Below are 16,068 nucleotides of genomic sequence, written 5' to 3'. Positions count from 1 at the left end.
AGAAACCTGGTGATCACATGAAGGACACCTGACGATTTCATGAGGGAGATGATGTGATGATCAGGTGAAGGACACGTGGTGATCACATGAAGGACACAGTTTTTTTTGGTGTGTTTTTTTTTTTTGAGACAGAGCCTCAAGCTGTCCCCCTGGGTAGAGTGCCGTGGCATTACAGCTCACAGCAACCTCCAACTCCTGGGCTCAAGTGAGTCTCCTGCCTCCGCCTCCCAAGTAGCTGGGACCACAGGCGCCCGCCACAACGCCTGGCCATTTTTTGGTTGCAGCCATCATTGTTGTTTGGCGGGTCCGGGCTGGGGATTCAAACCCGCCACCCTAGGTGTACGTGGCTGGCACCCCAGCCAGTTGAGCTATAGGCGCCAAGCCAGGACACAGTTTTGATCATGTGATGATCACATGAAGGACATGTGGTAATCACATTACACTTGGCAAAGTACAGGTAAATCACATAATACTCTCGAATCATTCTCTGTGTTGAGTATTACCATTTGTCACCATTTTAAGGAAAGGGAAACTGAGGCACAAGGAACTTAAGTGCTTTGTTAATTTTACACTATTAGGAATCAGTGGAACCATGAGACATTCACAAACACTGTCACTGGGAATTGCTGTGGTTCTCAGTGCCCTCTTACCCCTCCCTGCCCTCCATCTCCTGGGCTCCCTTGCCCTCCTCCTTCACAGCAAGTTGACTAATGGGAGGTGTGACGAAACTGGGGCATATAAGAGGGGATAAGCAGGTATGACTCCCCATGTCCACTTGCTTCTTGTTCTGTCCGCAATACTATGACCCCTTGGTGGCTCCAGCTCCCGGCAGATGTCTCCACTTGGACTGCATCTTCTGCCTGCTGGGTCCAGTGTCTGAGCTCTGTACAGGGCCTGCCTCCCTCTCCTCTTCCACCCCCAAGGCTGGTATTAACCTTCTGCTCTTGCATTTCACAGTCCTTTATATGGCCTGTCAGCTGCGGTAACTACATCCCCTCACTAAATATCTTTTTTTTTATTGTGTTGAGTGAAATAAATCATTTATTGAATGTACTCAGTCCTACTATGAAACTGATTTATATAGCTTTCCTATGAAATATAACCCAATTATAGCCCAAGAATATGGGGAAAGGGAGGGGAGAGGAGGGGAGCAGATGAGTGGAGGGAGGGTAATTGGTACCATACCTATGGTGCATCTTACAATGGTACATGTGAAACTTACTAAATGTGGAATATAAAGGTCTTAACACAATAACTAAGAAAATGCCATGAAGGCCAAGTTAACCAGTTTGATGAAAATATTTCAAATTGTGTATAAAACCAGCACATTGTACCTTATGACTGCATTAATGTACACAGCAATGATTTAATACGAAATAAATAAATAAAAAGAAATGAAAGCTCACTTAAATAAATGGAATTCATGGGTTGTATAAAAAAAAAAAGTACAGTACCTACTGGGTGGCGCCTGTGGCTCAAAGGAGTAGGGCGCCGCCCCATATGCTAGAGGTGGCGGGTTCAAACCCAGCCTTGGCCAAAAACTGCAAAAAAAAAAAAAAAAAAAAAAAAAAATCCATAAAAAAAAGAAAGAAAGAAAAGTACCTACTATCTGGTTCTATTTAAGTGAAATTCAAGGACAAAAAAACTCATCTACAATGAGAGAAATCAGAATAGTGATTTCTGCTTGGGAAGCAGAGATGATAAGCAGGAAGGCGGTAGCAGATCGTTTTGAGATGAGGGACATGTCTTATCTCTTGGCTGAGGTGTTGGTTACGTGAGGGTGTACATTCGCGAAGACTCTTTACACCACATGTTTAATCCTTTGTATTAAAGGAATGTACCTTATACCTCAGTAAAATTAGTTTAACAAGAATAAATCCCTGTTTAAAAACTAAGAGTCCTTTCTAATTTCTTTGTGGGATCCTGATGGAAACACAGTTTTAATTTTTAAACAAACACAGGTAGATCACAGAGGAGGATGTAAAGTTTACACAGTTGGCTTTTTTCTTTTTGTAAACAGTGTTAACATTAGACTTCAAAAAGACTTCTGCACTTGGGTTGGTTTATTTCAGGCTCTGCCTCCTAGTCCCGGGGAGGTGGCCTTCATTCTTACTAATACAAGGGGTTCCGCAGATCACTCGAAAACCTATTTTTCTGACTTTCTTCAGAGCTTATGATTTTACCTGGGAGGGTCACAAAGAATTCAGCCCTCTGAGTTCTGCCCAGGAGCGGAGAGGAGGGCTTTCTCAGCATAAGCCTGACACACAAGTTCACACCTTGGCTTGTATTCAGGAACCATTTTACAAACTCCAAGAAAGAAAGTAAGAGATTGAGAATATCTGTGTGCCCCCTCTTCACCACACCCCCAGAAAAATGGCCAGTACAATACAGTCCCTGCTGCAGCCTCATTATGAAGGGACTGGTTGCCCAACTCCTGCCTAGGGGAAGCTGGGGAGAAAGCCCCCCCCATATGCGTGCTAAAGGCTGAGTGTAGTCTGGGAATGGACCAGAAAACTGAAAAACTTGGCTGGCTTCCCAGGCTGTGAGTTAGGAAGGGGGGTTAGGTTGTGCACCCCTCTCTGTCTCAAGGTTCAGGGGAACTACGTGGCTTGTGAACATTCTTGACCCCCTGGTCCTGGATGGTGTGGACCCAAGCTGGTTTGTTGCCTGCAGCCACGGGCATGGACAGGAGACTTCTGCCATCAACCCAGAACCCAGGAACAAGGCAGGGTGGGCATGGCATCTCCATTTCCAGCCTGGCTCTAAAAGGCACTGTGCTGTGGGCTGCGGCCCCTGGCAGGTGGGCAGGGCCTGGGCAGGCACAGGCGGCGCTGGGTCTCCAGACGACAGAAGCGGTTCTGGTTGGACACCCGGGTGGCCACACCCAGCCCACAGGTGGTGGAGCAGGGGCTCCAGGCTGTGCTCCATTCTGGGCAGGGGATGCCAGGGGTTGGCGGAGCCACACGGCCAGAAAACTGGGATCCTGAGGGGAAAATAAGGAGTTAGCACTATAAAGTCAGGGCTTGGCAGCCAAAGCAACCTACTTGCCAGAGGTCTGTCAAGTTACTTAATCTCCTCTCCGGATCTGTTTCTTCTTATGTAAATTTCCTAAAGGTTCCTGTGACTAGAACATAATGGTGAGTCCACCTCGGTCTAGCTTTTCCTCCTCCCCAAGCCCCTTATTCTCTGTTACTATTTTGGTGTCCTTTCTTCTAATGCTATGCCAGTGGTTCTCAAGTAAGAGTGATTTTGCCCCTAGCATGGGACATTTGGCAATATCTGGAGACATTTTGGATTGCCACCATTGGTGGGCTGGTGGCTCTGGCATCTAGGCTGCTGAACGTCCCTCCTCAAGATTTACTCATCCAGAGGCAGGTGCCGTGGCTCACACCTGTAATCCTAGCACTCTGGGAGGCCAAGGTGGGTGGATTGCTTGAGCTCAGGAGTTCGAGACCAGCCTGAATAAGAGCAAGACCTCTTCTCTACTAAAAGTAGAAAAACTAGCCGAGTGTTGTGGTAGGCACCTGTACTCCCAGCTACTGGGGAGGCTAAGGCAAAAGGATTGCTCAAGCCCAAGAGTTTGTGGTTGCTGTGAGCTATGATATCACAGCACTCTACCCAAGTGACAGAGTGCAACTCTATCTCAAAAAAAAAAAAAAGATAGAAAAGAATTACACAGAATGTCACTTGTGCCAACATTAAGAAACCTGATACAACATGTGTGCATACACATACATACGTACACATTTAGTGGAGACCAAATTGGAGATACAGTTTCTTGTCCTGCTTTTTATGCATAGGTAAACTCGTTGGCATTCTCCTGTGCAGTGAAGTGGATATATCACAGTGAATGTGATATATCAGCCGCGGCTGATGTGGTGCTGTGTCCACATGTGTTATAACTGCTTTACTTGTAATAAATTATGTAGCTCTCACCACAACTCTATGAGGTGGGTGCTATTATTATCCCCATTTTACAGATGGAGAAACTGAGACACAGAGAAGTTAAGCAGTTTTCTCCACGTCACAAAGTGAGGAAGTGGCTGGGCTGGTGCAGACTCCGTGCACCTAAACCACCACGCCCTCCTGCCTTTCATGTGTGACAGGAGAATTTATGAACCTATTCCCTCTTCTTTTATTTTGAGGCAGAGTCTCACTTTGTGGCCCTGGGTAGAGTGCTGTGGCGTCCTAGCTCAGAGCAACCTTAGACTCTTGGGCTCAAGCAATCGTCTTGCCTCAGCCTCCCGAATAGCTGGGACTACAGGTGCCTGCCACAATACCTGAAATAGAAATAGTTTTTCTTTTTTTAGTAGAGACAGGGTCTCGCCCTTGCTCAGGCTAGTCTCAAACTCCTGAGCAAAAGCAGTCTACCCGCCTCAGCCTCCCAGAGTGCTAGGATTACAGGCGTGAGCCAAGGCGTCTGACCCTAATTCCTTCTTTCTGTTGTCCTTTTTAAAAAGTCACAGTTATATAATAATGATTTTTAAAAAGCAACATAGCAGCAGCAAATCTTTAAAGCTGCGGAGTTTAAAGTGGAGGTGACTGTCTTTTCTCTGTCTCTGCCCATCCCTAGGCTCAGGTCCCAGAGATAACCCCTTACCTAGTTCTTATTTTATAAGCCCAAATAAATAATTAATTAATAATACATAGTGTCAATAGGCACTCCTATATTATAAATATACTAATCTTATAGATCATATAGCATACCTCTAGCTTGTGATATTCCATCTCTGCTATTCGATGTGAGGCTTTGGCTCAGCTATCCTAACCCCCCCTTCTCCTCCCAACTCTGCCACCTAGTTTTTATTTTTCATTATTTATGATAACAAATTATATATTTAATTGGATGCTTCATTTTGCCAGTTTTAAAGAGACCTGGTGACTTTTTAATCATGTTTTTTGTATCTCTCCTCAGCCACTGCCCCCTCCCAGCTTCTGATGTGCCCAGGTGTCCTAGCACCTAAGAAGAGAAACCCCGTGTCCCCCCCTCAGGTCTGTGGTCCCCCAGCAGGGGCCAGCCCTGCATTCACCTTGGGCTGGAAGGGGCTGGACCCCTGGCCCAGCTCCCTGGTTGCACACCCACTCAGGGCAGCACTTGCCCGGGACCTCAACCCTCTGGGGGTGAGGGCAGTCCCAGCTGGGCAGCCGCACGTCCTCACTGCACAGTGGCACACAGGTGAAGCCACCGTCCGTGCAGCGGCAGCGGATCCTGCAGTTGGGCTGGAAGGTCTCCCCGTCCTGGTACAGGCGGCCGTTCACCTCGCAGCTCCCGTCGTCCTCTCCCACTGCGGAAGAGAAAGTGGACCCCAGCGCTGACCCCCTGCTCTGCAGAGGTGCCAGATCCCTGGGCCCCTGGGGAGGGGAGCAGTGCCCCAGCCCAGCAACCTGCAGCACCCCATCCCTCCACCACCAGACTGCCCAGTGTGGCATTTGGGATCCTGGCACAGGATTCTCAGGAAGACTATCCCAGCTTGAGTCCTGCTCTGCTCTCTCTTAGCTATGGACTGTGGCCAAGTGATTTCATGTCTTGCTCCAGTTTCCTCATTTGCAAAATGGGATATAATGGTACTTATTTCACAGACTGGCATAGATTAAATGAAATTATATATGTCATGATCCCCACATAAAGGAGACCTTGAATAGGCCCTAGATTCTCTGTTATCATTAGTATAATTACTGTATATTAGTAATATTTAACTACTATATACCTCCTGAGCTGAGATTCATGCAATAAACACACTGTCCACCTGCTGTGTTGTAGTTATCTCCCAATTGGGCTTGACTTATTTGCAGGCTGTGTGACTTTGGTTAAGTTACTTAACCTTTCTGAGGGACCTGAGCAATAGCAATGATGAGAACAGAAATTTTACCTTTGGGTTACCCAGGGTAATGTGTACACAGCATCTAGTATGGGGTGAGGGCTGCAGTAGGTTCTCAGGGAAACTCTGAACGAGGCCCCCCAGATATGGGGTTATTCCCACGTCCTTCACTGGACATGAACTGCTTGAGGACTGGGACTAACAGTATTAATCCTGGCATCCCTCGGGCTGGTTTAGAGCCTAGATGGGACACACAGAACCTCAGTGTATGTCCTTTGAATGAATACCTGGCACAAGGCTCACCCCATGAGAGACACAAATGAGACAGTTCTGACTCCTTACAGTTCCAGAAATATTGACACACCCTTCCTAGGAGCCAACCACCATGCTCCTACACAGGAATAGGAAAGTTCATTCATACCTTGTAGGACTCAGTGGGAAGACAGGTATGAAAGTCACCATCTCCAAGAAAGGATGAAGCCAGAGCCCTGGAGAGGTGCGTGTGAGCTGCGGGACATACAGACAAAGGTATGACGTGTGTGTTCGGGAGTAGGAGGGTGATGTTTCTGGGGACCTGGATGGCAATTGAGCTGGTCTGGGGAAAGTGCTCATTGGCAAGCAGGTTCTCCGGGGGAATACCTCAAATAGACCCATACACACATGTGGGTTTAGGAACTACACATACTTGGGTTCAACCCTAGCTCCCACTGGCTAGCTGTGTGACCTGGGGCAAGTTACTTCACCTCTCTGAGGCTTGGTGCCCTGCTCCCAGGGTTGCTGAAGGAGTAAACCAGCTGGTGTACTTCAAGGATTCGGCCCCAACCTGGCACATAGCAGATGCTCAACAGAAGGGAATGGGTTATGCTCTTTCTTTGGGGAGGACAGGACCAGAATCAGCTCTCTCCTCTCTCCTTCCAGACCAAGCTCTTAGGCTTCCAATCTCTGACCTTTGGCCCTGGATCATGTGGCTGCTGGTTTTCTAGAAGCCACAGGGGCAGCTGCATCCTAATTCCCACCCCTAGCCTGGTCAAGCCCCAAAGTCTCCCAGCCTGACTTCTGTGCCACAGTGCTGGGGCCTCACGGTCACTGGGATGACTTGGCAAATAGAGGGATTGTTTAGAAAAATGAGCGGGAGAGGTGATAATTTTATCACGATTTCCTGGCCCTCCCCTGAGATACACAGCTCAGAGCTGGTTGGGGTGGGGAGTGGAAGTAATGGTCCCTGGGTAGCCACTCTCCCCGCCACGGTGTGTGTGGCCCCAAGTACCACCAGGCACCTCCAAACTTCCTGCTCTGGCTCTTCCCCTGCCTGCTGTGCACACCTGGGGCTGCCCAGACCCTGCTCCTCCGTTCAGGCCTCTGTGATGTTCCTATCTCCCTCGACCTCCCCCAAATGGTGCCTTCCTCTGATTTCCCATAGCTTCTCCAAGCACAGAAATCTTGTGATTTCGACATCCTTCTTCCCTCTAGGAGTCCCTCGCCGGGGCAGGAACATCAGAGTGCTATTATTTTTTACCTTAAGCCACCTGCAAACTGTGTGACTTGGGCGGATGACTTAACCTCTCTGAGCCCAGTTTCCTTATCTGCAAAATAGGGATAATAATAGGACCTACCTCAATGTGAAGGGTAAAATGAAGTCTTGTATCTAAAGGACTTGCTCGAGATATGTGCTCAATAAACAGTTCCTGTTACTGCTAGTCCCACGAAAACGATTATTATTATTCATTCAACAACTATTGACTGAGTGCCTATGATGACCCAGGCATTGCTCTAGGCACTTGTGATACAGCAACGAATAAAACTGGCAAGCATCCTGCCTTCACCGGAGCTTTCACGCTAGTGGAAGTGAACACAATAAACTACTAGGTTTATTATGTCGGCTGATGAGCATTAGAAAAATAAAGGAAGGTTAAGGAGTTGGGAGGGGTCTGCAGTTTTAAAATATGGTGATCAGGGAAAGTCTCCCTGAGAAGGTGACATTTGAGTAAAGATGTGAGGGAGGTGAGGGAACTTGCCCTGCAGATACCTGCAGACCAAGAATGCTGGTAGAGGGAACAGCCAGTGCAAAGGCCCTGTGGCCAGAGGGTGCCTGGTGTATTGGAGGAACGGTGAGGAGGTTGAGGTGGCTGGAGCAGAGAGCAGGGGGGAGACAAAACAGGAGCAGGATCCATGGAGCTTTGGAGGCCACTGTGGGGACTTTGACTTTGACTCTGAGGAGATGGGCAGCCACTGGTGGGTTTGGGGCAGAGAAAGAGGAACTCTGACTTCTGACTTAGCAGGTGCCCCTGCCTGCTGTACCGTGAATGCACTAGGGGCAAGGACAGAGGAAGGAGACAATTGTGGGGGTGCTACAAAGTCCAGGCAAAGAATGATGGGGCTTGGACCAAGGCAGTGGTGTGCAGGGGCTGACAGGGGTCAGATTCTGGAAATAGGTGAGAATTTGCTGGGAATACTATGTGGGGGGTGAGAAAAAGAAAGACATCAAGAATGACTCCAAAGTGTTGAACCTGAGCCGAGGAAGGAATGGAGATGCTCTCCCTGGACTGGGGTTACTGCCAAGCTTAGGGGTAGGAGGGAGATCAGAGCTCAGCACTGGACATGCTGTTACCTAAATTGGGAATCTGCAGCCCAGCGCACAGAGTTGGCCCTCAGGGAAGGATGGTACAATGAGTGAGTGAGAGAGGTTTCCTAAAAGCACGTTCCCTGCAGAGCCCCAGATTGAGACTGAGCCTCTGTGAGGTCTTAGCTGAATTCTGACTCACCTGTGATGTCCATCAGCTCCCAGCACTATAAATCAATTCAAATTATTAAACATTCATGAGCACCCACATGTTGCCAGACCAACATTGGGACCTGCAAGGAGGACCAAGGACCAAGTAAATCCTTGGCCTGCAGGTGTTTGAAATCTGAATTAAGATGGAATAAGAGGCCAGGCACAGCACCTGTAATCCTAGCACTGTGGGAGGCCAAGGCAGGTGGATCACTTGAGCTCAGGAGTTTGAGACCAGCCTGAGCAAAAGCAAGACCCTGTCCCTACTAAAAGTTGAAAAATTAACCAGGTGTTGTGGCAGGCACCTGTAGTGCCAGCTCCTTGGGACGCTGAGGCAAGAGAATCGCTTGAGCCCAAGAGTTTGAGGTTGTTGTGAGCTATGATGCCATAGCCTTCTACTCAGGGCAACATAGTGAGACTCTGTTCCCCTGCCCCCCCCCAAAAGAGAGATGGACTAAGGAAAGCTCTTTAATAAGGTTATTGACCATAAAAAGCCAGTATGTCCAAATCATATGTTGTGTGTTGAGTAGTTGAGCCATGGAGCCCGGATCCCTGAGTTCCAACTGCAGCTCTGCTACTTATGTGCTGTGTCACCTTGGATAAGGTGCTTACCCTCTCTGAGCCTCTTCTTTCCACTTATAAGATAAGGGTAACATTAGTGCCTCCTCATTGGGTGGTTGTGAGATAAAATGAGCTTACATTTGCGATGCCCTCGGTGCCTGGCACATGGTGAGGCCTATGTAAGTGTTCAATAAATAAACTCTGACGAGTGCTGTTGGTGTGTGTCATGGAGAATCAATTGGACAGCCTTGGAAGCTAAGAGTTACTTATCTCGGTTTTTTCCTTAGGTACATTTTCTTAACAAATCATCCCTTTCTCCTATGCCACCGATCAAATAAAGCATTTAGCAAGGATTTACTACTGATAACTTGCTATCTGTAAGTTTTATTGTTATTTTTTAACAAGGCTTTTTCCTGCAGATGGATTCATTGTCAATGATTCATGAACTTTTTTTTCTCTCTCTCTCATTCTTCTTTTTGTAAAAGTGACATACACGTAAATGAAAGATATAAATAGTTCTATGCTTATTGCTTAAAAACAGAGAGCAATCACTTCTCCGCCTTTTGGCTAGATCAAGTGTGGTATCTGTTCTTATCAGTTTGATATCTGATACGTCCTCAATCCGAGGACAATATATTAAATCGATTTTTGGAGCAGGGAAAAAAAAAAAAGAGGTCGTTCTCCACTGCGGATTCTGCTCTCTGGGGACAGCTGGCAATGTCTAAAGGCATGTCACCACTTGGGGGTGTGGAAGCAAGGATTCTCTTGGCATCTAGTGAGTGGAGTTCAGGGATATGGCTGTCCTGCCACGTACTGGACAGTCCACAACCCCCAGCAAGAATTATCTGGCCCCAATGTGACTAGAGCAAGTTTGCCAAACCATGCCCATGGCTTAGAAGAGTGGTGAGAGATGTAACACTTTCAAGTTAGCTGGTAAATGGCAAACCCAGGATTCACACTGGTCTGAGGGCCCCCATTCTGGGAGAAAGACTGAATGGAATGTTCCTTTGAGAGCCTGTCCCAAGCTGTGTGACATGAAGCGTGTCAATTATACCACTGAGCTTCAGTTTCCTCGTGTATAGCACAGATCTGAAAGTACTTATTGTTACAGGAGTATTGTGACTATGGTGTGACTCGTGTAGGATGCATGTAGCCCAGTGCAGATTATTCTCTAAATAAGGGCTTGCACTTTTATTCCCCCCAAAGTCTTGTGAGAAGCCTGAGAAAGGGGTTGGTGGCTTCTGGTTGGAAGAATCTGGGAAGGATTCTCAGGGGAGGTGTTGAGCTTGGCTTTGAAAGTTGGCAATGAGATGGGCAGGTGGGAACGAGGAAAGTCTACCCAGGTGGTAGTCATGATCTAAGCGAAGACCAAGGGGAGAAGTAAGGGCTGGACCTGAGATAACCTTGGGTCACCAGGTTGTCCTGGAATGGATGGTGTATCGGAAGAGAGGGTGCAAAGAGGTAGAAAAAGGAAAGTCGCCCTTCAATTCAGGACCCCACGGCCACGACCTCCCCGCGCACACCCTCCATCAGTCCCGCAAACCTGCTTACAGAGGCAATGGGCTCCCCGGCTGCTGGGGCCCACCCCGACTTGGCAGACCAGGCCCTGGGTGGGGTCACAGACGTGCAGGTGGTCGCAGGGCTCCCCCAGCCGCCGTGCACACACCCGGCAGCAGCCACAGCCATCCAGCACCAAGGGCACCCCCAGTGGGCAGCGGGGTGGTGGCCAGGGGCAGGTACACAGTGTCGGGCATGGCTGGGTACACACCTGAAGAGACAGAGACCTCACTCAGCCATGGGGCTATTGAGATGGACAGTCCACATCTTTGTCTCAAAGTCATGCAGAGCTGGCCCTGGACCGTGGCAATCCTGGGTCACTCCCTAAGTGGTAGTATGGCATTGTGGTCATGAGCAAAGACTGGACTAGCGCTAACTCCACTCTTATTAACTAAGCATCTTCAGGCAAGTTACTTAAGTTCTCTGAGCCTCAGTTTCCTCAACTGTAAAATGGGGACAATAGTAGTATCTGCCTCAAAGGATTGCTTTGATACATGTCACACCCGCAGCACGTTGCCTGGCACACAGTAGGTGCTCAATGCATTGAGCTCTGATGACCATGGTTGTTAATTACAGTGAGGGGCTCAGCTCCTCCCATTAAGAGGTGACAGGCCGAAGCAACACACCAAGGATTCAAATGGTGGTGTGTGGAACATTTCCCATCCTGTGGATGCTTGTCTTGACTGGGTACACCAAACAGTATCACAAATTTTCTTGATTTTTGGAACAATCCAAATGTGTTTCTGACCCTAGGACATGCACCACATCAGGCAGAAAACTTGGCAAAATACAAGACCCTTTCTGGGACTTGAATCAGAAGTCAAGCTGTCCATTGCCTTCTGAAGCTCAGCTAGGATTTCAGCCCCTGTGCCCCACTGCACATGCCCAGTATGGATAGGGAAACTGAGCTCCAGGGAGTAGAAGGGACTTGTCAAAAGTCAGTGTGTTGGATGCAGAGCTGGGAACAATCCCAAGTCCTGCTTCTCTGGTGAGGGCCCTGGGCCACCAGCTGGGGGAACACTTTTACCATAACAGGGAAAAGCCTGAGCCAGGGTCCAGCCCTCAATGGCAAGGTCACTGTATGAATCCAAGTAAGCCCAATGTATGAACCCAAGTCTCCTCTCCCCACCCAGGTTGAGGAGACAGAAAAACCATAAATCAGATGCTCTGGGTTCCCTGTATGTCCCCTTGCATGTGGACGTGGAAAGGTAGGTATAATTCCTTATCATATTTGGTAGGATTCTTATGGGACTAGAAGGTTTGTACTAGAAGAAGGGAGATAAACAGTTTAGGAAGATAAAATTAGGACCTCATCTGCATGTAGCTCCTGTGTGGCCCCCAAGCAGGCACTGACCTCCATCTTGCCCCATCTCAGTAGATCTCCCAAGCTCTGCAAACCTGCTTTCAGTTGCCTGAAGTTCCCACTCTGGCCACCAGGGATCCCACAACTGACTGACCATCTAGTGGGGACCCAGGGCAGGGGGCAACCTCAGGCTCCCAACCTGGAGGGCAGCAGTGGGTAGCAGGTGTGTGTGTGTCTCTGTGTACACGTGTGCCTCTCATGAGGGGAACAGGTCCCATCTCTGTAGGGTTTTCAGGTTCTGGAGAAGATGGCCCAGCTTCACCCCTTCCGTGTGGTCTGGGCTAGTAGTCTCAGTAGCATCTAGGGGGCTTGCTAGGGAAGTAGCATCTAGGGCCCTTCTTCATAAATCCGAATCTTCATTTTAATGAATCTAGGGGATCTGGGAAGAAAGAGCCTGGACTTTGGGTTCCCTTCCAAACCAGAGGTTCAGCTTTCTTGGTTTGTAGTCACTGGGGGACTTTGACTAGAACAGGGGAGATAGGAAATAGGACTTTTGTTGTGCCCTTGAGTCCCTGTTTGCCAGGGGCTGGACTGTGTCCATCACCCAGGATAGCCTAGAGGCTATTAATGACATCAATGACTGTAGCTGTCAGTTATCACAGTTATACCACATGCACTGTTGTCTGATTTCACCTTCCCATGCGAGATGCCATCCTTACACCTTATTCTAAAGACTGAGAAACTGAAGCTCTGAGCAGTGTGGTAACACACCAGTAAGAGGTGGAACCAGGATTTGAATTCATGATCCTGTGGATCCAAAGTTCAGGCTAAGTTGTCCTCTCACACACAGGGCATGGAATTTTCTGGGCAAGAGCTGAGATCCAAGTTCACCCCTGACTGGCTCTGTGACGTTGAACCCAGGTCTTCACTGCTTTGTGGTGTGGTGGTGGAGTTCGGTTTCTCCTCTGAGGAATGGTGTGCATACCACCTAGCTTTGAGTGACTTTGCTTGTTTCCAGGAGTCTGTCTCCTGCCCCGGTCCACAGCCCTGTGCCCAGGAGCCAGTCGCCTGCCTGGAAGACTTGGAATTCTCTCTGTGAGGGTTGCTGGGGCTTCCGTGCTGGTGATGACTAAGTCCCTGCGTTTCTGTGCAGGATGCTCCCTGGCTTCCCAGGACCAGGGAGGGGTGGTCCCATCGGTCTCACCCCGATAGTGAGACTGGGAGAGTTCTACATGGCCCTTCATCATCCTGGGCCCCTTCTGCCTCCCAGAACCCCAGATCCCCTGCTCTGGCTACCCAGGCCACCCACCCTGGCATCACATCCTGCCCACCCCTTAGGGTAAAGAAACAGCAGGACTGGGTGCCAGGAGAGTTCTCAGCTTTCCCTGGCACAGCCCCGTGGGGCCCAGGAGAGAGAAGCTCCTGCTCCTGCTCCTCAAAGGAGCATAAAAATGCAGTGAGATCATGGCTGTGCTGGGGCCGATCCCACGGTTCCAGGAACTCAGCATTTGCTGAGGGGGTAACACAGTTCAATAGCTGTGGCCTCGATCCTGGTTAGGGTTGGGCAGAAGCAGACTGGAGTCCCCCTCACTCACCCACGTCTATCCTGGGCTTGACTACTCTGCTTCTAGCATACTCCTCCTCTATTGCAATGGTATTTCTTTGCTGTGTGGCTTTGGGAAAGTTGCTTACCCTCTCTGAACTTCGGTTGATTAAAAACTGGGGCTAATAAATCCTTATGTGGTTATTGTGCATGTTACACAAGGTGAACATCTCACATGCCCTTTAATAAATGCCCCATGCAGGACTGGGGGAGAAGACTGTTACTGCATGGAGGTGTCTTCTGTCCCCCTGGAGTCAAGATTAATGGGTTACTCACCACCTAAGGACCCAACAGCATTAATCCCCTTGCTGGATGAACTTTCCAATCAGTGAGACACCATCCAAAACACCCATTCAAATCCTGCCTCAGAGTTAAGCAACGCATGTCATGTCTTTAATCCCCCCATTTATAATGGGGATACCTGCCCTGCTCTGTAGAGGGATGTGACAATTGGTAATGATCATTAAAATCCTCTTTTGAGTGCCAAGTCCTGTGCTAAGTCTTTTAGGTGAATTATCATGAATGATGTTCACAAAGGCCTCGTGAACATTGTGCCCATTCACCTGATGAACAGACTGAGGCTCAGAGAAGAAAAGGGACTTGCCTAAGGTCACACAGAAGGGCTGGCCAGAGGCAGCACTATAGGCACCAGGGAGGGAAGCCTGGTTTGGGCATTGAGACTAGAATGTGCCCAGAGGAGGGCCCTGGAGGAATCTGCCATGGGTGCCTGGCTAGGATTTTACACCCCCACCCACTCCACACTGAAGCAGCCAGCAGAACTTTCAGGGGCTGGGCCCCCTTACCTTTGAGAGGAGGCAGATGAGAGAGAAGGCCAGGAGGTGGGTCTGTGGTGTGCCTCTCATGTCACTGTGTCCCTGGTGGAGCCAGCTTTGAGCCTGGGAGGCAGGACCTGTGGGTCTTTATGTTCCGGCAGCTGTTCGGTCACTCCCAGGCGGGCGCGCATGCACACATGCACACACACACACACACACACACACACACACACACGCACACTGGATTTTCATTCTTTGCTACTCTCCCCATCCTCCTGGTCCCAGTGATGAGCACATTTACCTGAAGGTGAGACCGTGGAGGCCACCAAGGAAATGCTAGCCAGTGTGTGTCCGTGTGTGGGTATGAAAGCCTGAGCCAATGCCAGCACCACGAGCCTGTGACAGTTTGGCAGGGGCCTGTCTAGCTCCTCCCAGCCCAAGAGGACCTTGGCCAGAGCCAAAGCTGTAGCTACTGCAACCCTATGCCAGACCCCCTGCCCGAGCCCAGAGGGGCTGTAGATGCTGAAAGCATTCAGCAAACACCCCCTTTGCAGAGCTGACCCCAGAGCTCCTAAGCCCCATGGCCCCAGACTCTGGGCAGCCTCAGCTCAGCTTGCGGTTTCTGGCAGGAAGATTGGCAGCCACCCAAAGGTGGGTGTGACCCGGAGCAAAACTTCCCTAGGCGGCCTATTTGCTCTTGGCAACCAGGGGTCTCCCCAGGTTTGCTCCTCAGCTTTAGAAGGTGGTCCACAGTGGGTAAGCTCAAGACAACTGGGCCTACTGTGTGCAGCACTTGCCTGCCACTGCTAGATGACCTGGTCAAACCAAATCCATTTTGATTAATTCAGCCAACTCTGAGTCCTCCTGTGCAGGAGCTGGGGAAAGAGCGCTGACCCAAGGACAAAGCCCAGGGGGAGACAACAGTGGAAAGACAGGCAGAACTCCTAGGACTATTGGGGAGATCTCTTGTTCACACCAAAGGGGAGGGACAGCTTTCTGAAGGTGTCATTTCTGAGAGCCCAGGAAAGAGAGGGTGGAATGTTCCAGGCAGAGGGAACTGCACGTACAAACGCCTAGAGGTGGGTCGAAGTGTGAGAGATACTTATTCTGGGAGCAACAGGAAGTGGCAGTGCACGTGGAGAGTAAGACAGAAATCCACACCCCCAGGCTTTGGGGATGCTTACAAACCTCCAGCCACTGGATTCAGGGGCTGGAAAGACAAGGGCTTTGCCTATTAGCAAAGACAATTATAGAGATGATACGAAGGGGTGGCTGAGGAAGTCTTGGGCCCCCATCACCTTCACCAGTACCCCAAACCTCAAAGTGATGGAGCTGGAAGGTTCCAGAATGGACAGTTGGTAGGGGGTAAGACTGGGGGATAGTCAGCATGAGGAAACACCCTCCTGCTGCAGACCCCAGGGAAAGAGGCAATGGAGGTGGACGCTGAAGACGAAAATGTGGGATTTGATCATTTATGGTAGGAGGAAGTGGCCTGGGAGGGGCCGGGGGTGGTCCACAGACTTGGGGAAAAATAGGAGAAACAGAGTGAGTTTCTGGGGTTTCGTTTTTTAACTGCTATTTCAATCAGAGGCATGCTTAGGGTATTTTACACCCCAAATGGACCATTTTTAACACCCCTTCCTTCACACAGCAAAATCATTTTCAGTAATAATCATGAAATG

General features: G+C 49.4%; 1 protein-coding gene and 1 pseudogene across 2 annotated transcripts; one reads left to right on the top strand and one right to left on the bottom strand.

Moving 5' to 3' along the window:
- Positions 1 to 2,647: 2,647 nt before the first annotated feature.
- WISP2 (WNT1 inducible signaling pathway protein 2) lies at positions 2,648 to 14,820 on the bottom strand. 2 transcript variants are annotated; one of them, XM_003787622.3, is made up of 5 exons: positions 14,688 to 14,820; positions 14,417 to 14,523; positions 10,702 to 10,918; positions 5,031 to 5,285; positions 2,648 to 2,983 (listed from the first exon to the last, which is right to left on the bottom strand). In XM_003787622.3, exons 2-5 carry the CDS (start codon positions 14,474 to 14,476, stop codon positions 2,763 to 2,765), a joined length of 753 nt encoding a protein of 250 aa, XP_003787670.1. In that variant the 5' UTR covers positions 14,477 to 14,523; positions 14,688 to 14,820; the 3' UTR covers positions 2,648 to 2,762. The 2 variants fall into 2 exon arrangements, with proteins under 2 accessions (XP_003787670.1, XP_023367817.1); XM_023512049.1 differs by having other exon boundaries at positions 14,417 to 14,531; positions 14,688 to 14,731.
- LOC111724479 lies at positions 9,698 to 9,874 on the top strand (annotated as a pseudogene).
- Positions 14,821 to 16,068: the final 1,248 nt, after the last annotated feature.

Source organism: Otolemur garnettii, unplaced genomic scaffold, assembly GCF_000181295.1.
Source record: "Otolemur garnettii isolate 467f Iridium unplaced genomic scaffold, OtoGar3 scaffold00023, whole genome shotgun sequence".
Classification (NCBI taxonomy): Eukaryota; Metazoa; Chordata; class Mammalia; order Primates; family Galagidae; genus Otolemur; species Otolemur garnettii.
Note: the sequence above shows the minus strand (reverse complement) of the source record. Positions and strands in the feature narration are given on the sequence as shown.

Coding starts and splice junctions, on each gene's coding strand:
- WISP2 (XM_003787622.3), bottom strand. CDS start 14,476: ATGAGAGGCACACCACAGACCCACCTCCTGGCCTTCTCTCTCATCTGC. Junction 10,919..14,416: donor TCATCTGCCTCCTCTCAAAG/GTAAGGGGGCCC, acceptor CTGTCTCTTCAG/GTGTGTACCCAGCCATGCCC. Junction 5,286..10,701: donor CCGGGGAGCCCATTGCCTCT/GTAAGCAGGTTT, acceptor TCTCTTCCGCAG/TGGGAGAGGACGACGGGAGC.